This window comes from Pseudophryne corroboree, chromosome 3, assembly GCF_028390025.1.
Source record: "Pseudophryne corroboree isolate aPseCor3 chromosome 3, aPseCor3.hap2, whole genome shotgun sequence".
NCBI classification, from domain to species: Eukaryota; Metazoa; Chordata; class Amphibia; order Anura; family Myobatrachidae; genus Pseudophryne; species Pseudophryne corroboree.
Genome location: NC_086446.1, coordinates 648578178 through 648604152, shown reverse-complemented (window position 1 = coordinate 648604152; position 25975 = coordinate 648578178). Strand labels below are relative to the sequence as shown.

Here is a 25975-nt window from a genome sequence, read left to right as displayed (position 1 = left end):
GACAATGCACTAATTTTTGATGCCAGCCGGCAAATATCCCTCTGTGCATCCCTCATGTATAAAAGTGCGTCTTTTATATGCTCTACGGTTAGCAATATAGTATCCCTGTCTAGGGTATCAATATTTTCTGACCGGGAATCTGACCATGCAGCTGCAGCACTGCACATCCATGCTGAAGCAATAGCTGGTCTCTCAGTATAACACCTGTGTGTGTATATATAGATTTCAGGATAGCCTCCTGCTTTCTATCAGCAGATTCCTTCAGGGCGGCCGTATCCGGAGACGGTAGTGCCACCTTCTTTGACAAGCGTGTGAGCGCTTTATCCACTCTAGGGGATGTTTCCCCAACGTGACCTATCCTCTGGCGGGAAAGGGTACGCCATTAGTAACCTCTTAGAAATTACCAGCTTCTTATCAGGGGAAGCCCACGCTTCTTCACACACTTCATTTAACTCCTCAGATGGAGGAAAAGCTACTGGTAGTTTTTTCTCTCCAAACATTATACCCTTTTTTGTGGTACCGGGGGTAACATCAGAAATGTGCAACACATTTTTCATTGCCTCAATCATGTAACGTGTGGCCCTACTGGAAGTTACATTAGTCTCATCGTCGTCGACCCTGGAGTCAGTATCCGTGTCGACATCTGTGTCTGCCATCCGAGGTAGTGGGCGTTTTAGAGCCCCTGATGGCTTTTGAGACGCCTGGGCAGGCACAGGCTGAGAAGCCGGCTGTCCCACATTTGGTATGTCGTCAAACCTTTTATGCAAGGAGTCGACACTGTCACGCAATTCCTTCCACAGCACCATCCATCCACTCAGGTGTCGACCCCGCAGGGGGTGACATCACATTTACAGGCATCTGCTCCGCCTCCACATAAGCCTCCTCAACAAACATGTCGACACAGCCATACCGACACACCGCAAACACACAGGGAATGCTCTGACAGAGGACAGGACCCTACAAAGCCCTTTGGGGAGACAGAGTATGCCAACACAGGGATCCCACTATAAATGAGTGTTATATATATATATATATATATTTGTATATCCTGCGCCTAAATTCAGTGCCCCCCCTCTTTTTTACCCTTCTGTAGCTTGTCAGACTGTAGGGGAGAGCCAGGGAGCTTCCTTCCAGCAGAGCTGTGAGGGAAAAATGGCGCCAGTGTGCTGAGGAAGATGCCCCGCCCCTTTTCCGGCTGACTTCTCCCGCTTTTTCTGGAATACTGGCAGGGGTATTTTTACATCTATATAGCCTCTAGGACTATATATGATGTAGATTTGCCAGCCAAGGTGTCATTTATTGCCCTCAGGGCGCCCCCCCCCAGCGCCCTGCACCCATCAGTGACCGGAGTGTGAGGTGTACATGAGGAGCAATACCGCACAGCTGCAGTGCTGTGCGCTACCTTGGTGAAGACCGAAGTCTTCTGCCGCCGATTTTCCGGACCTTCTTCGTGCTTCTGGCTCTGTAAGGGGGACGGCGGCGCGGCTCCGGGAACGAACACCAAGGTCGGGTCCTGCGGTCGATCCCTCTGGAGCTAATGGTGTCCAGTAGCCTAAGAAGCCCAAACCACCACCTGTTAGGTAGGTTCGCTTCTTCTCCCCTTAGTCCCTCGCTGCAGTGAGTCTGTTGCCAGCAGATCTCACTGTAAAATAAAAAAACCTAAATATACTTTCTTTCTAGGAGCTCAGGAGAGCCCCTAGTGTGCATTCAACTCAGCCGGGCACAAGAATCTAACTGAAGTCTGGAGGAGGGTCTTAGTGGGAGGAGCCAGTGCACACCAGTAGTCTAAAGCTTTCTTTATAGTTGTGCCCAGTCTCCTGCGGAGCCGCTAATCCCCATGGTCCTTACGGAGTCCCCAGCATCCACTTAGGACGTTAGAGAAAATACGGTGCTTTCTTAGGCTGTGAGGAAACCCGAGGTAAAAAAATTTCTTCCCAGCTGTTGCTGTGGATACGAGGTCCCAGAGACCATCCCCAAACAATTCCTCACCCTTGTAAGGCAGAATCTCCATGTGCCTTTTAAAGGCAGCATCACCTGTCCACTGCCGGGTCTCTAATACCCTCCTGGCAGAATGGACATTGCATTAATTCTGGATGCCAGCCGGCAAAAATCCTTCTGTGCATCCTTCATATATAAGACGACGTCTTTAATATGCTCTATGTTAGCAAAATATTATCCCTGTCTAGGGTATTAATATTATCTGACAGGGTATCAGACCACGCTGCAGCAGCACTATTTATGCTGAGGCAAATGCAGGTCTCAGTATAGTACCTGAGTGTGTATATACAGACTTCAGGATAGCCTCCTGCTTTTTATCAGCAGGCTCCTTCAAAGTGGCCGTATCCCAAGACGGCAGTGTCACCTTTTTTGACAAACGTGTGAGCACCTTATCCACCCTAGGGGATATCTCCCAACGTGACCTATCCTCTGGCGGGAAAGGGTACGCCAGCAGTAACTTTTTAGAAATTATCATTTTCTTATCTGGGGAACCCACGCTCTTTACACACTTCATTCACTCATCTGATGGGGGAACAAAACACTGGCTGCTTTTTCTCCCCAAACATAAAACCACCCCTTTTATGTGGTACTTGGGTTCATGTCAGAAATGTGTAACACATTTTTCATTGCCGAGATCATGCAACGGATGTTCCTAGTGGATTGTGTATATGTCTCAACCTCGTCGACACTGGAGTCAGACTCCGTGCCGACCTCTGTGTCGGCCATCTGAGGTAACAAGCGTTTTTTGAGCCCCTGATGGCCTTTGAGACGCCTGGGCAGGCGCGGGCCGAGAAGCCGGCTGTCCCACAGCTGTTACGTCATCCAGCCTTTTATGTAAGGAGTTGACTTATCGGCCTCTGCTCCGCCTCCACGTAACCTTCCTCATCCAACATGTCGACACAGCCGTACCGACACACCGCACACACACAGGGAATGCTCTGACTGAGGACAGGACCCCACAAAGTCCTTTGGGGAGACAGAGAGAGAGTATGCCAGCACACACCAGAGCGCTATATAATGCAGGGATTAACACTATAACTGAGTGATTTTTCCCCCAATAGCTGCTTGTATACACATATTGCGCCTAAATTTAGTGCCCCCCCCTCTCTTTTTAACCCTTTGAGCCTGAAAACTACAGGGGAGAGCCTGGGGAGCTGTCTTCCAGCTGCACTGTGAAGAAAAAATGGCGCCAGTGTGCTGAGGGAGATAGCCCCGCCCCTTTTTCGGCGGACTTTTCTCCCACTTTTTTCATGGATTCTGGCAGGGGTAATTTATCACATATATAGCCCTGGGACTATATATTGTGATGATTTGCCAGCTAAGGTGTATTATATTGCCCTCAGGGCGCATCCCCCCCCCTCCCCCCAGCGCCCTGCACCCATCAGTGACCGGAGTGTGAGGTGTGCATGAGGAGCAATGGCGCACAGCTGCAGTGCTGTGCGCTACCTTGTTGAAGACAGAAGTCTTCTTCCGCCGATTTTCCGGAACACTTCTTGCTTCTGGCTCTGTAAGGGGGCCGGCGGCGCGGCTCCGGGACCGAACATCGAGGTCGGGTTCTGTGGTCGATCCCTCTGGAGCTAATGGTGTCCAGTAGCCTAAGAAGCCCAAGCTACCACCAGTTAGGTAGGTTCGCTTCTTCTCCCCTTAGTCCCTCGCTGCAGTGAGTCTGTTGCCAGCAGATCTCACTGTAAAATAAAAAACCTAAAATATACTTTCTTTCTAGGAGCTCAGGAGAGCCCCTAGTGTGCATCCAGCTCAGCCGGGAACAAGATTCTAACTGAGGTCTGGAGGAGGGTCATAGTGGGAGGAGCCAGTGCACACCAGGTAGTCCTAAAGCTTTCTTTAGTTGTGCCCAGTCTCCTGCGGAGCCGCTATTCCCCATGGTCCTTACGGAGTCCCAGCATCCACTTAGGACGTCAGAGAAAATGGCTTTTAATGTCGTTTCCTACTTGCGATCCACAGGATCTTTGAGGGCAGCCGTGTCAGGAGACGGAAGCGCCACCTTTTTGGACAGTCAGGACAAAGCCTTGTCCACATTGGGAGACGACTCCCATTTCTCCCTGTCGTCAGATGGGAAAGGGTATGCCATAAAAATTCTCTTAGGAATCTGCCACCTTTTGTCAGGCGACTCCCAAGCCTTTTCACAAAGGGCATTTAGTTCATGATGGGGATAAAAGGAAACTTCACCTCAGGCTTTCCCCCCTTTAAACAAACAAACAAACAAACAAACAAACAAACCCTTGTATCTGTAACAGGAGGTTCCTCAGAAATATGTAAAACATCTTTAATAGCCACAATCATGTACTGAATACCTTTACCAATTTTGGATGTAAAGTGGCTTCACAAAAGTCGACACTGGAATCAGAGCCTGTGTCGGTATCCGTATCTGCCATCAGGGTAAAGGAATGTTTCTGTGACCCTGAGGGGGCCTGTACCTGAGCCAAGGCGTCCTCCATGGATTTTCTCCACGTTTGTGTCTGAGAATCAGATTTATCCAGCCTCTTAGATAATAACGCCACATTGCATTCAGTGTACTCAACACATTCACCCATTCAGCAGTCGGCTGTGCCGAGCCGACAAAACCACTCCCAAATCCTTCTCTGCGCCCCCAGTAACTTCCTCCGGGGAGGAGAATTTAGCCTCAGACATGTTGACACGGTACCGACACACACACTCTCACTGGCCAAAGGGGACACAGACCCATAGGGAAGCCTGTAGAGAGAACACAGAGGGAGTATGCCAGCTCACACCCCAGCGCCCATATACTACTAAAAAATAAGAATTTACTTACCGATAATTCTATTTCTCATAGTCCGTAGTGGATGCTGGGGACTCCGTAAGGACCATGGGGAATAGCGGCTCCGCAGGAGTCTGGGCACATCTAAAGAAAGCTTTAGGACCACCTGGTGTGCACTGGCTCCTCCCCCTATGACCCTCCTCCAAGCCTCAGTTAGGATACTGTGCCCGGACGAGCGTACACAATAAGGAAGGATTTTGAATCCCGGGTAAGACTCATACCAGCCACACCAATCACACCGTATAACCTGTGATCTGAACCCAGTTAACAGCATGATAACAGAAGGAGCCTCTGAAAAGATGGCTCACAACAATAATAACCCGATTTTTGTAACAATAACTATGTACAAGTATTGCAGACAATCCGCACTTGGGATGGGCGCCCAGCATCCACTACGGACTACGAGAAATAGAATTATCGGTAAGTAAATTCTTATTTTCTCTAACGTCCTAAGTGGATGCTGGGGACTCCGTAAGGACCATGGGGATTATACCAAAGCTCCCAAACGGGCGGGAGAGTGCGGATGACTCTGCAGCACCAAATGAGAGAACTCCAGGTCCTCCTCAGCCAGGATATCAATTTTGTAGAATTTTACAAACGTATTTGCTCCTGACCAAGTAGCTGCTCGGCAAAGTTGTAAAGCCGAGACCCCTCGGGCAGCCGCCCAAGATGAGCCCACCTTCCTTGTGGAGTGGGCATTTACAGATTTTTGGCTGTGGCAGGCCTGCCACAGAATGTGCAAGCTGAATTGTACTACAAATCCAACGAGCAATAGTCTGCTTAGAAGCAGGAGCACCCAGCTTGTTGGGTGCATACAGGATAAACAGCGAGTCAGATTTCCTGACTCCAGCCGTCCTGGAAACATATTTTCAGGGCACTGACAACGTCTAGCAACTTGGAGGCCTCCAAGTCCCTAGTAGCCGCAGGCACCACCAATAGGTTGGTTCAGGTGAAACGCTGAAACCACCTTGGGGAGAAACTGAGGACGAGTCCTCAATTCCGCCCTGTCCGAATGGAAAATCAGATAAGGGCTTTTTCAGGATAAAGCCGCCAATTCTGACACGCGCCTGGCCCAGGCCAGGGCCAACAGCATGACCACTTTTCATGTGAGATATTTTAACTCCACAGATTTAAGTGGTTCAAACCAATGTGACTTTTGGAACCCAAAACTACATTGAGATCCCAAAGTGCCACTGGAGGCACAAAAGGAGGCTGTATATGCAGTACCCCTTTTACAAACGTCTGAACTTCAGGGACTGAAGCTAGTTCTTTTTGGAAGAAAATTGACAGGGCCGAAATTTGAACCTTAATGGACCCCAATTTCAGGCCCATAGACACTCCTGTTTGCAGGAAATGTAGGAATCGACCCAGTTGAATTTCCTCCGTCGGGCCTTACTGGCCTCGCACCACGCAACATATTTTCGCCAATTGCGGTGATAATGTTTTTGCGGTTACATCCTTCCTGGCTTTGATCAGGATAGGGATGACTTCATCCGGAATGCCTTTTTTCCTTCAGGATCCGGCGTTCAACCGCCATGCCGTCAAACGCAGCCGCGGTAAGTCTTGGAACAGACAGGGTCCTTGCTGGAGCAGGTCCCTTCTTAGAGGTAGAGGCCACGGATCTCCGTGAGCATCTCTTGAAGTTCCGGTTACCAAGTCCTTCTTGGCCAATCCGGAACCACGAATATAGAGCTTACTCCTCTCCATCTTATCAATCTCAGTACCTTGGGTATGAGAGGCAGAGGAGGGAACACATACCCTGACTGGTACACCCACGGTGTTACCAGAGCGTCTACAGCTTATTGCCTGAGGGTCCCTGGACCTGGCGCAATACCTGTCGAGTTTTTAATCATGTGGAAGACTTCTGGGTGAAGTCCCCACTCTCCCGGGTGGAGGTCGTGCTGAGGAAGTCTGCTTCCCAGTTGTCCACTCCCGGAATGAATACTGCTGACAGTGATATCACATGATTTTCCGCCCAGCGAAGAATCCTTGCAGCTTCTGCCATTGCCCTCCTGCTTCTTGTGCCACCCTGTCTGTTTACGTGGGTGACTGCCGTGATGTTGTCCGACTGGATCAACACCGGCTGACCTTGAAGCAGAGGTCTTGCTAAGCTTAGAGCATTGTAAATGTCCCTTAGCTTCAGGATATTTATGTGAAGTGATGTCTCCAGGCTTGACCATAAGCCCTGGATATTCCTTCCCTGTGTGACTGCTCCCCAGCCTCGCAGGCTGGCATCCGTGGTCACCAGGACCCAGTCCTGAATGCCTAATCTGCGGCCCTCTAGAAGATGAGCACTCTGCAACCACCACAGGAGGGACACCCTTGTCCTTGGTGACAGGGTTATCCGCTGATGCATCTGAAGATGCGACCCGGACCATTTTTCCAGTAAGTCCCACTGGAAAGTTCTTGCGTGGAATCTGCCGAATGGGATTGCTGCGTAGGAAGCCACCATTCTTACCCAGAACCCTTGTGCATTGATGCACTGAGACTTGGCTCGGTTTTAGGAGGTTCCTGACTAGCTCGGATAACTCCCTGGCTTTCTCTTCCGGGAGAAACACCTTTGTTCTAGACTGTGTCCAGGATCATCCCTAGGAACAGAAGACAAGTCGTCGGAACCAGCTGCGATTTTGGAATATTGAGAATCCAATCGTGCTGCCGCAACACTACCTGAGATAGTGCTACACCGACCTCCAACTGTTCCCTGGATCTTACCCTTATCAGGGAATCGTCCAAGTAAGGGATAACTAAAATTCCCTTCCTTCGAAGGAATATCATCATTTCGGCCAATACCTTGGTAAAGACCCGGGGTGCCGTGGACCATCCCTACGGCAGCGTCTGAACTGATAGTGACAGTTCTGTACCATAACCTGAGGTACCCTTGGTGAGAAGGGTAAATTTTGACCTGAAGGTAAGCATCCTTGATGTCCCGAGACATCATGTAGTCCCCTTCTTCCAGGTTCGCAATCACTGCTCTGAGTGACTCAATCTTGAATTTGAACCTCTGTATGTAAGTGTTCAAAGATTTTAGATTTAGAAACAGTCTCACCGAGCCGTCTGGCTTCGGTACCACAATAGTGTGGGATAATACCCCGTTCCCTGTTGCAGGAGGGGTACCTTGATTATCACCTGCTGGGAATACAGCTTGTGAATGGCTTCCAAAACTGCCTCCCTGTCAGAGGGAGACGTCGGTAAAACCGACTTTTGGAAACGGCGAGGGGGAGACGTCTCGAATTCCAATTTGTACCCCTGAGATATTACCTGAAGGATCCAGGGGTCTACTTGCGAGTGAGCCCACTGCGCACTGAAATTCATTGAGAACGGGCCCCCACCGTGCCTGAGCTTGTAAAGCCCTAGCGTCATACTGAGGGCTTGGCAGAGGCGGGAAAGGGTTTCTGTTCCTGTGAACTGGCTGATCTCAGCAGCCTTTTTCCTCTCCCTCTGTCACGAGCAGAAAAGAGGAACCTTTTGTCCGCTTGCCAACAAAGGACTGCGCCTGATAATACGGCGTCTTATTTTGAGAGGCGACCTGGGGTACAAACGTGGATATCCCAGCTGTTGCCGTGGCCACCAGGTCTGAAAGACCGACCCCAAATGTCCCCTTTTTAAGGCAATTCTTCCAAATGCCGTTTGGAATCCGCATCACCTGACCACTTTACTGGTGGAATTGGACAACGCACTTATACTTGATGCCAGTCGGCAAATATTCCGCTGTGCATCATGCATATATAGAAATGCATCTTTTAAATGCTCTATAGGCAATAATATACTGTCCTTATCTAGGATATCAATATTTCCAGTCAGGGAATCCGACCACGCCAACCCAGCACTGCACATCCAGGCTGAGGCGATTGCTGGTCGCAGTATAACACCATTATGTGTGTAAATACATTTTAGGATACCCTCCTGCTTTTATCAGCAGGATCCTTAAGGGCGGCCATCTCAGGAGAGGGTAGAGCCCTTGTTCTTACAAGCGTGTGAGCGCCTTAACCCCCCTAGGGGGTGTTTCCCAACGCACCCTAACCTCTGGCGGGAAAAGGTATACTGCCAATAACTTTTTAGAAATTATTATCGGGGGAAACCCACGCATCACACACCTCATTTTATTTCTCAGATTCAGGAAAACTACAGGTAGTTTTTCCTCACCAAACATAATACCCCTTTTTGGTGGTACTCATATTATCAGAAATGTGTAAACATTTTCCATTGCCTCAATTATGTAACGTGTGGCCCTATTGGAAATCACGGTTGTCTCTTCACCGTCGACACAAGAGTCAGTATCCGTGTCGGCGTCTGTATCTGCCATCTGAGGTAACGGGCGCTTTAGAGCTCCTGACGGCCTATGAGACGTCTGGACATGCACAAGCTGAGTAGCCGGCTGTCTCATGTCAACCAATGTCTTTTATACAGCGCTGACACGGTCACGTAATTTTCAACAGTACATTCACTCAGGTGTCGACCCCCTAGGGGGTGACATCACTATTACAGACAATCTGCTCCGTCTCCACATCATTTTTCTCCTCATACATGTCGACACAAACGTACCGACACACAGCACACACACAGGGAATGCTCTGATAGAGGACAGGACCCCACTAGCCCTTTGGGGAGACAGAGGGAGAGTTTGTCAGCACACACCAGAGCGCGATATATATATATATATATATATATATATATATATATATATATATATATATATATATATATATATATATATATATATATATACATATACATACATACATACATACATACATACATACATACACACACACAGGGATAACCTTATATAAGTGTTTTTCCCCCTTATAGCTGCTGTATGTTTTAATACTGCGCCTAATTAGTGCCCCCCTCTCTTTTTAACCCTTTCTGTAGTGTAGTGACTGCAGGGGAGAGCCAGGGAGCTTCCCTCCAACTGAGCTGTGAGGGAAAATGGCGCCAGTGTGCTGAGGAGATAAGGCCGCCGGAAAAGGGGCGGAGCCTATCTCCCGTTTTTCTGTATATTCTGGCAGGGGTTAAATGCATCCATATAGCCCAGGAGCTATATGTGATGTATTTTTTGCCATGTAAGGTATTTTTATTGTGTTTTATTGCGTCTCAGGGCGCCCCCCCCAGCGCCCTGCACCCTCAGTGACCGGAGTATGAAGTGTGCTGAGAGCAATGGCGCACAGCTGCGGTGCTGTGCGCTACCTTATTGAAGACAGGAACGTCTTCTGCCGCCGATTTTTCCGGACCTCTTCGCTCTTCTGGCTCTGTAAGGGGGCTGGCGGCGCGGCTCCGGGACCCATCCAGGCTGAACCTGTGATCGTCCCTCTGGAGCTAATGTCCAGTAGCCAAGAAGCCCAATCCACTCTGCACGCAGGTGAGTTCGCTTCTTCTCCCCCTTAGTCCCTCGATGCAGTGAGCCTGTTGCCAGCAGGTCTCACTGAAAATAACAAACCTAATCTAAAACTTTCACCAAGAAGCTCAGGAGAGCCCTTAGTGTGCACCCTTCTCGTTCGGGCACAGAGATCTAACTGAGGCTTGGAGGAGGGTCATAGGGGGAGGAGCCAGTGCACACCAGGTGGTCCTAAAGTTTTTTTTAGATGTGCCCAGACTCCTGCGGAGCCGCTATTCCCCATGGTCCTTACGGAGTCCCCAGCATCCACTTAGGACGTTAGAGAAATAATAATAATATATGGTGTGTGTGTATGCATATGTATATAAATAAATATAGCACCAATTGCCTGTCTCTCCCCCCCACCCCCTCCCTTGTACTTGTAAGGAGAGTGGAGGTCCGGGACAGCGTCTCTGCATGCACTGTGAAGAGATAAAAGTTCGCTGGTAAGCTGTGCGGCTAAACCCCGCCCCTTCCCGGCGTGCTGTAGTCCCGCTTAAATCTTTATACTGGCGGGGGATTCATACTTAGTGCCCCTGCCTTTTTTGCCAGTTTTAATCACCTCAGTAACTTGCTGCCCAGGGCGCTTCCCCCCCCCCAGCGCCCTGTGAGTGCCGTTGGTGTGTGGGAGCATGGAGTGCAGCGCGACCGCTGCGCTGTACCTCCGTTACTGAAGTCTTCTGCAGTCACTGAAGTCTTCTGCATACTCACCCGGCTTCTGTCTTCTGTGAGGGGGTTGACGGCGCGGCTCCGGGAACAAGCAGCTAGGCGAACCAAGTGATCGAACCCTCTGGAGCTAATGGTGTCCAGTAGCCCAAGAAGCAGAGCCCTTAACTCAATAGAAGTAGGTCTGACTTCTCTCCTCTCAGTCCCACGAAGCAGAGAGCCTGTAGCCAGCAGGTCTCTCTGAAAATAAAAAACCTAAGTCTTTTTCAGAGAAACTCAGTAGAGCTCCCTTAGTATGTATCCAGTCTCTCCTGGGCACAGAGTCTAACTTAGGTCTGGAGGAGGGGCATAGAGGGAGGAGCCAGTTCACACCCAGTAAAAGTCTTAGTGTGCCCATGTCCCCTGCGGATCCCGTCTAAACCCCATGGTCCTTTTGGAGTCCCCAGCATCCTCTAGGACAGAGGTTCTCAAACTCGGTCCTCGGGGGGAACACACGGTGCATGTTTTGCAGGTAACCCAGCAGGTGCACAGGTGTATTACTTACTGACACATTTTAAAAAGGTCCACAGGTGGAGCTAATTATTTCACTTGCAATTCTGTGGAGACCTGCAAAACATGCAGTGTTGTGCCCCCGAGGACCGAGTTTGAGAGCCTCTGCTCTAGGACGTAAGAGAAAAAAAGTTGGAGTGCCAGTGACACCTAACACACTTTAACTTCAACTACTCATCTGTTGTGGGTCACTCCGTGATTGTGGTGTTCATTGCAAAGCAGAAGATTCATAAATTGTCTAGTGGCAACCATTAAGAGGTTTGTGTCCTTGATTAAATTAGTCCCAGGTGAATCACCAATCAGCGTATATGCACATTTGCTTAATTAAACCCAATACCCCTTTCAGACACATGAATTTCCCTGTTCAGTCCCAAGTCTTCATGCAAAAATAGTTATGTTCTCCATTACGCTTTAGATTGAGGCCAAAAAAGGATAAAGATAATGCAGCTTTGAAAAATGCTGCAGTTACCTCAGTGTTAGGGCTTCCTATAGTGTGACAATCTGCACTGGTTTACTTGACTATAATTGATCAAAGGTCTAATGTCACCAACATACGCTACCAATACCAACAGCAAGTTTAGCTGAAGGAGAAACAGCACTTGTGTCAGCATGTGCAAACATGGTCATAATCTCTATAGCCCATACGGTCTATAGTGCTACTAATTAACAAATACATGTACAAGATTTAAAAAAGGAAAGTTTTCACACTGTCCATGCAGGATGCTGCACAGGTGATTATCTTTAAACTACTCATTACATGCGGCACCTGCCTAACAGTGGCAGGTTAATGCTAAAATATGCCCATTTCAAGATTGGAGCCAAAGATCAAAAAAAGCACTTAGACCATTAAGTACAGTAGTTCCCAAACTCTGTCTCTCCCCCCCTCCCCCCCCCCCCTTCCCAACAGTTCATGTTTTCCAGGTCACCAACGTGCTGCGCAGGTGTATTTATTACTCACTGACATTTTAAAAGAGCCACAGGTGAAGCCAATCATTACACTTATGATTCTGTGAGGTGCCCAGGAAAAATAAGATTTTACTCACCGGTAAATCTATTTCTCGTAGTCCGTAGTGGATGCTGGGACTCCGTAAGGACCATGGGGAATAGCGGCTCCGCAGGAGACTGGGCACAACTAAAGAAAGCTTTAGGACTACCTGGTGTGCACTGGCTCCTCCCACTATGACCCTCCTCCAGACCTCAGTTAGGATACTGTGCCCGAAAGAGCCGACACCATAAGGAAGGATTTTGAATCCCGGGTAAGACTCATATCAACTCGTGATACTATACCCAGTTAACAGTATGAAATATAACTGAGCCTCTCAACAGATGGCTCAACAATAACCCTTTAGTTAGGCAATAACTATATACAAGTATTGCAGACAATCCGCACTTGGGATGGGCGCCCAGCATCCACTACGGACTACGAGAAATAGATTTACCGGTAAGTAAAATCTTATTTTCTCTGACGTCCTAAGTGGATGCTGGGACTCCGTAAAGACCATGGGGATTATACCAAAGCTCCCAAACGGGCGGGAGAGTGCGGATGACTCTGCAGCACCGAATGAGCAAACTCTAGGTCCTCCTCAGCCATGGTATCAAACTTGTAGACTCTTGCAAAAGTGTTTGAACCCGACCAAGTAACAGCTCGGCAAATTTGTAAAGCCAAGACCCCTCGGGCAGCCGCCCAAGAAGAGCCCACTTTCCTCGTGGAATGGGCTTTTACAGATTTAGGGTGCGGCAGTCCAGCCGCAGAATGTGCAAGTAGTAGCGTGCTACAGATCAAGCGAGCAAAAGTCTGCTTAGAAGCAGGAGCACCCAGCTTGTTGGGTGCATACAGGATAAATAGCGAGTCAGTTTTCCTGACTCCAGCCGTCCTGGAAACATATACTTTTCAGGGCCCTGACTACGTCCAGTAACTTGGAATCCTCCAAGTCCCAAGTAGCCGCAGGCACCACAATAGGTTGGTTCACATGAAAAACTGATACCACCTTAGGAAGGAATTGGGAACGAGTCCTCAATTCCGCCTTATCCATATAAAAATACAGATAAGGGCTTTTGCATGACAAAGCCGCCAATTCTGATACACGCCTGGCCGACGCCAAGGCCCACAGCATGACCACTTTCCACGTGAGGTATTGTAGCTCCACGTATTTAAGTGGCTCAACCCAATGCGACTTCAGGAAATCTAACCACGTTGAGATCCCACGGTGCCACTGGAGGCACAAACGGGGGCTGACTATGCAGCACTCCCTTAACAAAAGTCTGAACTTCAGGCAGTGAAGCCAGTTCTAATTTGGAAGAAAATCGATAGAGCCGAAATCTGGACCTTAATGGAACCCAATTTTAGGCCCATAGTCACCTCTTACAGTAGGAAGTGCAGAAATAGACCTAGCTGAAATTCCTCCTTTGGGGCCTTCCTGGCCTCACAGCACGCAACATATTTCCGCCATATGCGGTGATAATGGTTTGCGTTCACTTCTTTCCTAGCTTTAATTAGCATAGGGATAACTTCCTCCGGAATGCCCTTTTCCTTCAGGATCCGGCATTCAACCGCCATGCCGTCAAACGCAGCCGCGGTACGTCTTGGTACAGACAGGCCCCCTGCTGCAGCAGGTCCTGTCTGAGCGGCAGAGGCCATGGGTCCTCTGAGATCATTTCTTGGAGTTCTGGGTACCAAGCTCTTCTTGGCCAATCCGGAACAATGAGTATAGTTCTTACTCCTCTCATTATTCTCATTACCCTGGGTAAGAGAGGCAGAGAAGGTAACACATACACCGACTGGTACAACCACGGTGTTACCAGAGCGTCCACAGCTATCGCCTGAGGGTCCCTTGACCTGGCGCTACATCTTTGTAGCTTTTTGTTGAGGCGGGACGCCATCATGTCCACCTGTGGCCTTTCCCAACGGTGTACAATCATTTGGAAGACTTCTGGATGAAGTCCCCACTCTCCCGGGTGGAGGTCGTGTCTGCTGAGAAAGTCTGCTTCTCAGTTGTCCACTCCGGGAATGAACACTGCTGACAGTGCTAACACATGATTTTCCGCCCATCGGAAAATCCTTGTGGCTTCTGCCATCGCCATCCTGCTTCTTGTGCCGCCCTGTCGGTTTACATGAGCGACTGCCGTGATGTTGTCTGACTGGATCAGCACCGGCCGGTGTTGAAGCAGGGTCTAGCCTGACTTAGGGCATTGTAAAAGGCCCTTAGTTCCAGAACATTTATGTGTAGGGAAGTCTCCTGACTTTTCCATAGGCCTTGGAAGTTTCTTCCCTGTGTGACTGCCCCCCAGCCTCGGAGGCTGGCATCCGTGGTCACCAGGACCCAGTCCTGTATGCCGAATCTGCGGCCCCCTAGAAGATGAGCACTCTGCAGCCACCACAACAGCGACACCCTGGCCCTTGGAGACAGGGTTATCCGCCGATGCATCTGAAGATGCGACCCGGACCACTTGTCCCACAGATCCCACTGGAAGATCCTTGCATGGGACCTGGCGAATGGAATTTCTTCGTAAGAAGCTACCATCTTTCCCAGGGCTCGCGTGCATTGATGCACCGACACCTGTATTAGGAGGTCTCTGTCTAGAGACGACAACTCCTTGGACTTCTCCTCCGGGAGAAACCCTTTTTATCCTGTTCTGTGTCCAGAACCATACCCGGGAACAGTAGACGCGTCGTAGGAACCAGCTGCGACTTTGGAATATTCAGAATCCAGCCGTGCTGTTGTAGCACTTCCCGAGATAGTGCTACTCCGACGAACAACTGCTCCCTGGACCTCGCCTTTATAAGGAGATCATCCAAGTACGGGATAATTATTTCGGCCATTACCTTGGTAAATACCCTCGGTGCCGGGGACAGACCAACGGCAACGGCTGGAATTGGTAATGACAATCCTGTACCACAATTTTGAGGTACTCCTGGTGAAGAGGGTAAATAGGGACATGCAGGTAAGCATCCTTGATGTCCAGTGATACCCTGAAATTCTCCAGGCTTGCAATAATCGCCCTGAGCGATTCCATTTTGAACTTGAACCTTCGTATACAAGTGTTCAAGGATTTCAATTTTAGAATGGGTCTCACCGAACCGTCTGGTTTCGGTACCACAACATTTTGGAATAGTAACCCCCGGCCTTGTTGAAGGAGGGGTACCTTGATTTCACCTGCTGGAAGTACAGCTTGTGAATTGCCGCCAGTACTACCTTTCTCCGAGGGCAGCCGGCAAGGCTGATGTGAGGCAACAGCGAGGGGGAGTCGCCTCGAACTCCAGCCTGTATCCCTGTGATACTACTTGCAGAACCTAGGGATCCACCTGTGGGCAAGCCCATTGGTCCCTGAAGTTCCCGAGACGCGCCCCCACCGCATCCGTCTCCACCTGTGGAGCCCCAGCGTCATGCGGTGGACTCAGAGGAAGCGGGGGAAGATTTTTGATCCTGGGAACTGGCTGTCTGGTGCAGCTTTTTCCTTCTTCCCTCGTCTCTGTGCAGAAAGGAAGCGCCTTTGACCCGCTTGCTTTTCTGAAGCCGAAAGGACTGTACCTGAAAATACGGTGCTTTCTTAGGCTGTGAGGAAACCCGAGGTAAAATGTTTTCTTCCCAGCTGTTGCTGTGGATACGAGGTCCCAGAGACCATCCCCAAACAATTCCTCACCCTTATAAGGCAGAATCTCCATGTGCCTTTTAAAGGCAGCATCACCTGTCCACTGCCGGGTCTCTAATACCCTCCTGGCAGAATGGACATTGCATTAATTCTGGATGCCAGCCGGCAAATATCCCTCTGTGCATCCTTCATATATAAGACAACGTCTTTAATATGCTCTATGTTAGCAAAATATTATCCCTGTCTAGGGTTTTAATATTATCTGACAGGGTATCAGACCACGCCGCAGCAGCACTATTTATGCTGAGGCAATTGCAGGTCTCAGTATAGAACCTGAGTGTGTATATACAGACTTCAGGATAGCCTCCTGCTTTTTATCAGCAGGCTCCTTCAAGGTGGCCGTATCCTAAGACGGCAGTGCCACCGTTTTTGACAAACGTGTGAGCGCCTTATCCACCCTAGGGGATATCTCCCAACATGACCTATCCTCTGGCGGGAAAGGATACGCCATCAGTAACTTTTTAGAAATTACCAGTTTCTTATCGGGGGAACCCACGCTTCTTTACACACTTCATTCACTCATCTGATGGGGGAACAAAACACTGGCTGCTTTTTCTCCCCAAAAATAAAACCCCTTTTATGTGGTACTTGGGTTCATGTCAGAAATGTGTAACACATTTATCATTGCCGAGATCATGTAACGGATGTTCCTAGTGGATTGTGTATATATCTCAACCTAGTCGACACTGGAGTCAGACTCAGTGTCGACATCTGTGCCATCTGAGGTAACGGGCGTTTTTTGAGCCCCTGATGGCCTTTGAGACGCCTGGGCAGGCGCGGGCTGAGAAGCCGGCTGTCCCACAGCTGTTACGTCATCCAGCCTTTTATGTAAGGAGTTGACATTGTCGGTTAATACCTTCCACCTATTCATCCACTCTGGTGTCGGCCCCACAGGGGGCGACATCCCATTTATCGGCCTCTGCTCCGCCTCCACGTAACCTTCCTCATCCAACATGTCGACACAGCCGTACCGACACACCGCACACACACAGGGAATGTTCTGACTGAGGACAGGACCCCACAAAGTCCTTTGGGGAGACAGAGAGAGGAGTATGCCAGCACACACCAGAGCGCTATATAATGCAGGGATTAACACTATAACTGAGTGATTTTTCCCCCCCCCCAATAGCTGCTTGTATACACATATTTCGCCTAAATTTAGTGCCCCCCCTCTTTTTAACCCTTTGAGCCTGAAAACTACAGGGGAGAGCCTGGGGAGCTATCTTCCAGCTGCACTGTGAAGATAAAATGGCGCCAGTGTGCTGAGGGAGATAGCCCCGCCCCTTTTTCGGCAGACTTTTCTCCCGCTTTTTCATGGATTCTAGCAGGGGTAATTTATCACATATATAGCCCTGGGACTATATATTGTGATGATTTGCCAGCCAAGGTGTATTATATTGCCCTCAGGGCGCCCCCCCCCCCCCCAGCGCCCTGCACCCATCAGTGACCGGAGTGTGAGGTGTGCATGAGGAGCAATGGCGCACAGCTGCAGTGCTGTGCGCTACCTTGTTTGAAGACAGAAGTCTTCTGCCGACGATTTTCCGGAACACTTCTTGCTTCTGGCTCTGTAAGGAGGGCGGCGGCGCGGCTCCGGGAACGAACACCAAGGTCGGGTCCTGCGGTCGATCCCTCTGGAGCTAATGGTGTCCAGTAGCCTAAGAAGCCCAAACTACTACCAGTTAGGTAGGTTCGCTTCTTCTCCCCTTAGTCCCTCGCTGCAGTGAGTCTGTTGCCAGCAGATCTCACTGTATAATAAAAAACCTAAAATATACTTTCTTTCTAGGAGCTCAGGAGAGCCCCTAGTGTGCATCCAGCTCAGCCGGGCACAAGATTCTAACTGAGGTCTGGAGGAGGGTCATAGTGGGAGGAGCCAGGTAGTCCTAAAGCTTTCTTTAGTTGTGCCCAGTCTCCTGCGGAGCCGCTATTCCCCATGGTCCTTACGGAGTCCCAGCATCCACTTAGGATGTCAGAGAAAAACGTGAACTGCTGGGGTTCTTTGAGGACAGTTTAGGAACCACTGACCTAGCGTAACATCAAGAGTCCAATCCATACCTGAATATTCTGAAGAGCTGATCAATTTCAGAATCGCCATGGAAAATAGGCTTCTTTGTGGCAATCTCTGCAAATATGGTACCTACACTCCATACATCAACTGGTGTGGAATATCTCACAGAGCCCAGGAGAACTTCTGGTGCCCTGTACCACAAGGTTACCACCTATAGCAAGGAGAAATAATTCTATGGCTTAATAGAGCATTATATTTAAAAGCATATATGTAACTTTTTTTTGTAACTAACAAATATTCAATTTGTCCCAACATTCTTTATGTTTTATGTGCAGTTTGTTATTTAGTTGGATTCAATAGGATATCCAGATGGACTGGATGCAGACGGTCAATATCCAGACAGCGACATCCCAAACATCAGAAACCCGACACCCCTCAAAAAATAAGATTTTACTTACCGATAAATCTATTTCTCGGAGTCCGTAGTGGATGCTGGGGTTCCTGAAAGGACCATGGGGAATAGCGGCTCCGCAGGAGACAGGGCACAAAAAGTAAAGCTTTTCCAGATCAGGTGGTGTGCACTGGCTCCTCCCCCTATGACCCTCCTCCAGACTCCAGTTAGGTACTGTGCCCGGACGAGCGTACACAATAAGGGAGGATTTTGAATCCCGGGTAAGACTCATACCAGCCACACCAATCACACCGTACAACTTGTGATCTAAACCCAGTTAACAGTATGATAACAGCGGAGCCTCTGAAAGACGGCTTCCTTCAACAATAACCCGAATTAGTTAACAATAACTATGTACAATTATTGCAGATAATCCGCACTTGGGATGGGCGCCCAGCATCCACTACGGACTCCGAGAAATAGATTTATCGGTAAGTAAAATCTTATTTTCTCTATCGTCCTAGTGGATGCTGGGGTTCCTGAAAGGACCATGGGGATTATACCAAAGCTCCCAAACGGGCGGGAGAGTGCGGATGACTCTGCAGCACCGAATGAGAGAACTCCAGGTCCTCCTTAGCCAGAGTATCAAATTTGTAAAATTTTACAAACGTGTTCTCCCCTGACCACGTAGCTGCTCGGCAAAGTTGTAATGCCGAGACCCCTCGGGCAGACGCCCAAGATGAGCCCACCTTCCTTGTGGAGTGGGCCTTTACAGATTTAGGCTGTGGCAGGCCTGCCACAGAATGTGCAAGTTGGATTGTGCTACAGATCCAACGAGCAATCGTCTGCTTAGACGCAGGAGCACCCATCTTGTTGGGTGCATACAATATAAACAACGAGTCAGATTTTCTGACTCCAGCTGTCCTTGCAATATATATTTTTAATGCTCTGACAACGTCCAGTAACTTGGAGTCCTCCAAGTCACTTGTAGCCGCAGGCACTACAATAGGCTGGTTCAGATGAAATGCTGACACCACCTTAGGGAGAAAATGCGGACGAGTCCGCAGTTCTGCCCTGTCCGAATGGAAAATCAGATATGGGCTTTTGTAAGATAAAGCTGCCAGTTCTGACACTCTCCTGGCCGAAGCCAGGGCTAGAAGCATGGTCACTTTCCATGTGAGATATTTCAAATCCACCTTCTTTAGTGGTTCAAACCAATGAGATTTTAGAAAGTCCAAAACCACATTGAGATCCCACGGTGCCACTGGAGGCACCACAGGAGGCTGTATATGTAGCACTCCCTTAACAAAGGTCTGGACTTCAGGGACTGAAGCCAATTCTTTTTGAAAGAAAATCGACAGGGCCGAAATTTAAACCTTAATAGATCCCAATTTGAGACCCATAGACAATCCTGATTGCAGGAAATGTAGGAATCGACCCAGTTGAAATTCCTCCGTCGGAGCACTCCGATCTTCGCACCACGCAACATATTTTCGCCAAATTCGGTGATAATGTTGCACGGTTACTTCCTTCCTTGCTTTAATCAAAGTAGGAATGACTTCTTCCGGCATGCCTTTTTCCTTTAGGATCCGGCGTTCAACCGCCATGCCGTCAAACGCAGCCGCGGTAAGTCTTGAAACAGACAGGGACCCTGCTGAAGCAAGTCCCTCCTTAGAGGTAGAGGCCACGGATCTTCCGTGATCATCTCTTGAAGTTCCGGGTACCAAGTCCTTCTTGGCCAATCCGGAACCACTAGTATCGTCCTTACGCCTCTTTGCCGTATAATTCTCAATACTTTTGGTATGAGAGGCAGAGGAGGAAACACATACACCGACTGGTACACCCAAGGCGTTACCAGCGCGTCCACAGCTATTGCCTGCGGATCTCTTGACCTGGCGCAATACCTGTCCAGTTTTTTGTTGAGGCGAGACGCCATCATGTCCACCATTGGTCTTTCCCAACGGGTTACCAGCAAGTGGAAGACTTCTGGATGAAGTCCCCACTCTCCCGGGTGAAGATCGTGTCTGCTGAGGAAGTCTGCTTCCCAGTTGTCCACTCCCGGGATGAACACTGCTGACAGTGCTATCACATGATTCTCTGCCCAGCGAAGAATCCTTGCAGCTTCTGCCATTGCACTCCTGCTTCTTGTGCCGCCCTGTCTGTTCACATGGGCGACTGCCGTGATGTTGTCCGACTGGATCAACACCGGTTTTCCCTGAAGCAGAGGTTCTGCCTGGCTTAGAGCATTGTATATTGCTCTTAGTTCCAGAATGTTTATGTGAAGAGACGTTTCCAGGCTCGTCCATACTCCCTGGAAGTTTCTTCCTTGTGTGACTGCTCCCCAGCCTCTCAGGCTGGCGTCCGTGGTCACCAGGATCCAATCCTGTATGCCGAATCTGCGGCCCTCCAATAGATGAGCACTCTGCAACCACCACAGAAGAGACACCCTTGTCCTTGGAGACAGGGTTATCCGCAGGTGCATCTGAAGATGCGACCCTGACCATTTGTCCAACAGATCCCTTTGGAAAATTCTTGCGTGGAATCTGCCGAATGGAATTGCTTCGTAAGAAGCCACCATTTTTCCCAGGACTCTTGTGCATTGATGTACAGACACTTTTCCTGGTTTTAGGAGGTTCCTGACAAGCTCGGATAACTCCTTGGCTTTTTCCTCCGGGAGAAAAACCTTTTTCTGAACCGTGTCCAGAATCATCCCTAGGAACAGCAGACGAGTTGTCGGCATTAACTGGGATTTTGGAATATTCAGAATCCACCCGTGCTGTTTTAGCACTTCTTGAGACAGTGCTAATCCCATCTCTAGCTGTTCTCTGGACCTTGCCCTTATTAGGAGATCGTCCAAGTATGGGATAATTAATATGCCTTTTCTTCGAAGAAGAATCATCATCTCGGCCATTACCTTTGTAAAGACCCGAGGTGCCGTGGACAATCCGAACGGCAGCGTCTGAAACTGATAGTGACAGTTTTGTACAACGAACCTGAGGTACCCCTGGTGTGAGGGGTAAATTGGAACGTGGAGATACGCATCCTTGATGTCCAAGGATACCATAAAGTCCCCCTCTTCCAGGTTCGCTATCACTGCTCTGAGTGACTCCATCTTGAACTTGAACATCTTTATGTACAGGTTCAAGGACTTCAGATTTAGAATAGGCCTTACCGAGCCATCCGGCTTCGGTACCACAAAAAGAGTGGAATAATACCCCTTCCCTTGTTGTAGAAGAGGTACCTTGACTATCACCTGCTGAGAGTACAGCTTGTGAATGGCTTCCAAAACCGTCTCCCTTTCGGAGGGGGACGTTGGTAAAGCAGACTTCAGGAAACGGCGAGGTGGATCTGTCTCTAATTCCAACCTGTACCCCTGAGATATTATCTGCAGGATCCAGGGATCTACCTGCGAGTGAGCCCACTGCGCGCTGTAATTTTTGAGACGACCACCCACCGTCCCCGAGTCCGCTTGAGAAGCCCCAGCGTCATGCTGAGGCTTTTGTAGAAGCCGGGGAAGGCTTCTGTTCCTGGGAAGGAGCTGCCTGTTGCTGTCTCTTCCCTCGACCTCTGCCTCGTGGCAGATATGAATAGCCCTTTGCTCTCTTATTTTTAAAGGAACGAAAGGGCTGCGGTTGAAAAGTCGGTGCCTTTTTCTGTTGGGGAGTGACTTGAGGTAGAAAGGTGGATTTCCCGGCTGTAGCCGTGGCCACCAAATCTGATAGACCGACTCCAATTAACTCCTCCCCTTTATACGGCAAAACTTCCATATGTCGTTTTGAATCCGCATCGCCTGTCCACTGTCGCGTCCATAAAGCTCTTCTGGCCGAAATGGACATAGCACTTACCCGTGATGCCAGTGTGCAGATATCCCTCTGTGCATCACGCATATAAAGAAATGCATCCTTTATTTGTTCTAACGACAGTAAAATATTGTCCCTGTCCAGGGTATCAATATTTTCAATCAGGGACTCTGACCAAACTACCCCAGCACTGCACATCCAGGCAGTCGCTATAGCTGGTCGTAGTATAACACCTGCATGTGTGTATATACTTTTTTGGATATTTTCCATCCTCCTATCTGATGGATCTTTAAGTGCGGCCGTCTCAGGAGAGGGTAACGCCACTTGTTTAGATAAGCGTGTTAGCGCCTTGTCCACCCTAGGAGATGTTTCCCGGCGCTCCCTAACCTCTGGCGGGAAAGGGTATAATGCCAATAATTTCTTTGAAATTATCAGCTTTTTATCAGGGGCAACCCACGCTTCATTACACACGTCATTTAATTCTTCTGATTCAGGAAAAACTATAGGTAGTTTTTTCACACCCCACATAATACCCTGTTTAGTGGTACCTGTAGTATCAGCTAAATGTAACGCCTCCTTCATTGCCAAAATCATATAACGTGTGGCCCTACTGGAAAATAAGAATTTACTTACCGATAATTCTATTTCTCGGAGTCCGTAGTGGATGCTGGGGTTCCTGAAAGGACCATGGGGAATAGCGGCTCCGCAGGAGACAGGGCACAAAAAGCAAAGCTTTAGGATCAGGTGGTGTGCACTGGCTCCTCCCCCTATGACCCTCCTCCAAGCCAGTTAGGTACTGTGCCCGGACGAGCGTACACAATAAGGGAGGAATTTTGAATCCCGGGTAAGACTCATACCAGCCACACCAATCACACCGTACAACTTGTGATCTAAACCCAGTTAACAGTATGATAACAGCGGAGCCTCTAAAAAGATGGCTCACAACAATAATAACCCGATTTTTGTAACTATGTACAAGTATTGCAGATAATCCGCACTTGGGATGGGCGCCCAGCATCCACTACGGACTCCGAGAAATAGAATTATCGGTAAGTAAATTCTTATTTTCTCTATCGTCCTAGTGGATGCTGGGGTTCCTGAAAGGACCATGGGGATTATACCAAAGCTCCCAAACGGGCGGGAGAGTGCGGATGACTCTGCAGCACCGAATGAGAGAACTCCAGGTCCTCTTTTGCCAGGATATCAAATTTGTAGAATTTTACAAACGTGTTCTCCCCTGACCACGTAGCTGCTCGGCAGAGTTGTAATGCCGAGACCTCTCGGGCAGCCGCCCAAGATGAGCCCACCTTCCTTGTGGAATGGGCCTTAACCGATTTAGACTGTGGCAGGCCTGCCTCAGAATGTGCAAGTTGAATTGTGTTACAAATCCAACGAGCAATCGCCTGCTTAGAAGCAGGCGCACCCAACTTGTCGGGTGCATACAGTATAAACAGCGAGTCAGATTTTCTGACTCCAGCTGTCCTGGAACATATTTTCAGGGCCCTGACAACTCCTAGCAACTTGGAGTCCTCCAAGTCCCTAGTAGGTGCAAGGCACCACAATAAGCTGGTTCAGGTGAAACACTGACACCACCTTAGGGAGAGAACTGGGGACGAGTCCGCAGCTCTGCCCTGTCCGAATGGACAAACAGATATGGGCTTTTTTGAGAAAAAACCACCAATTTGACACTCGCCTGGTCCAGGCCAGGGCCAAGAGCATGGTCACTTTTTATGTGAGATGCTTCAAATCCACATATTTGACTGGTTTTAAACCAATGTGATTTGAGGAATCCCAGAACTACGTTGAGATCCCACAGTGCCACTGGAGGCACAAAAAAGGGGTTTGTATATGCAATACTCCCTTGACAAACTTCTGGACTTCAGGAACTGAAACCAATTCTTTCTGGAAGAAAATTTACAGGGCCGAATTTGAACCTTAATGGACCCCAATTTGAGGCCCATAGACACTCCTGTTTGCAGGAAATGCAGGAAACGACCGAGTTGAAATTTCTTTGTGGGGCCTTCCTGGCCTCACACCACGCAACATATTTTCGCCACACGTGGTGATAATGTTGTGCGGTCACCTCCTTTCTGGCTTTGACCAGGGTAGGAATGACCTCTTCCGGAATGCCTTTTTTCCCTTAGGATCCGGCTTTCCATCGCCATGCCGACAAACGCAGCTGCGGTAAGTCTTGGAACAGACATGGTACTTGCTGAAGCAAGTCCCTTCTTAGCGGCAGAGGCCATAAGACCTCTGTAAGCATCTCTTGAAGTTCCGGGTACCAAGTCTTTCTTGGCCAATCCGGAGCCATGAGTATAGTTCTTACTCCTCTACGTCTTATAATTCTCAGCACCTTAGGTATGAGAAGCAGAGGAGGGAACACATACACCGACTGGTACACCCACGGTGTTACCAGAACGTCCACATCTATTGCCTGAGGGTCTCTTGACCTGGCGCAATACCTGTCCCGTTTTTTGTTCAGACGGGACGCCATCATGTCCACCTTTGGTATTTCCCAACGGTTTACAATCATGTGGAAAAAACTTCTCAATGAAGTTTCCACTCTCCCGGGTGGAGGTCGTGCTGAGGAAGTCTGCTTCCCAGTTTCCATTCCCGGGATGAAAAACTGCTGACAGTGTTATCACATGATTTTCCGCCCAGCGAAAAGTCCTTGCAGTTTCTGCCATTGCCCTCCTGCTTCTTGTGTCGCCCTGTCTGTTTACGTGGGCGACTGCCGTGATGTTTTTCCCACTGGATCAATACCGGCTGACCTTGAAGCAGAGGTCTTGCTAAGCTTAGAGCATTATAAATTTACCCTTAGCTCCAGTATATTTATGTGGAGAAAAGTCTCCATACTTGATCACACTCCCTGGAAATTTTTTCCTTGTGTGACTGCTCCCCAGCCTCTCAGGCTGGGCTCCGTGGTTACCAGCATCCAATCCTGAATGCCGAATCTGCTGCCCTCTAGAAGATGAGCACTCTATAACCACCACAGGAGAGACACCCTTGTCCTTGGATATTGGGTTATCCGCTGATGCATCTGAAGATGCGATCCGGACCATTTGTCCAGCAGATCCCACTGAAAAGTTCTTACGTGAAATCTGCCGAATGGAATTGCTTCGTAGGAAGCCACCATTTTTACCAGGACCCTTGTGCAATGATGCACTGTTTTTAGGAGGTTCCTGACTTGCTCGGATAACTCCCTGGCTTTCTCTTCCGGGAGAAACACCTTTTTCTGGACTGTGTCCAGAATCATCCCTAGGCACAGCAGACGTGTCGTCGGGATCAGCTGCGATTTTGGAATATTTAGAATCCACCCGTGCTGATTGTAGCAGTATCCGAGATAGTGCTACTCCGACCTCCAACTGTTCCCTGGACTATGCCCCTATCAGGAGATAGTCTAAGTAAGGGATAATTAAGACGCCTTTTCTTCGAAGAAGAATCATCAATTCGGCCATTACCTTGGTAAAGACCCCAGGGTGCCGTGGACAATCCAAACGGCAGCGTCTGAAACTGATAGTGACAGTTCTGCACCACGAACCTGAGGTACCCTTAGTGAGAAGGGCAAATTTGGGACATAGAGGTAAGCATCCCTGATGTCCCGGGACACTATATAGTCCCCTTATTCCTGGTTCGTTATCACTGCTCTGAGTGACTTCATCTTAATTTGAACCTTTGTAAGTGTTCAAAAAAAATTTTTTAGAATAAGTCTCACCTAGCCTTCTGGCTTCAGTACCACAATATA

General features: G+C 49.0%; 1 protein-coding gene across 3 annotated transcripts in view; it reads right to left on the bottom strand.

The window, feature by feature from the left end:
- CDK1 (cyclin dependent kinase 1) overlaps positions 1-25975 on the bottom strand; it is a 131304-nt gene that overhangs the window by 45368 nt on the left and 59961 nt on the right. For all 3 annotated transcript variants that reach the window (XM_063961802.1, XM_063961804.1, XM_063961803.1), the window contains exon 6: positions 18087-18250. In XM_063961802.1, the coding sequence (XP_063817872.1) occupies positions 18087-18250 (164 nt within the window). The remainder of the gene's footprint in view (positions 1-18086; positions 18251-25975) is intronic.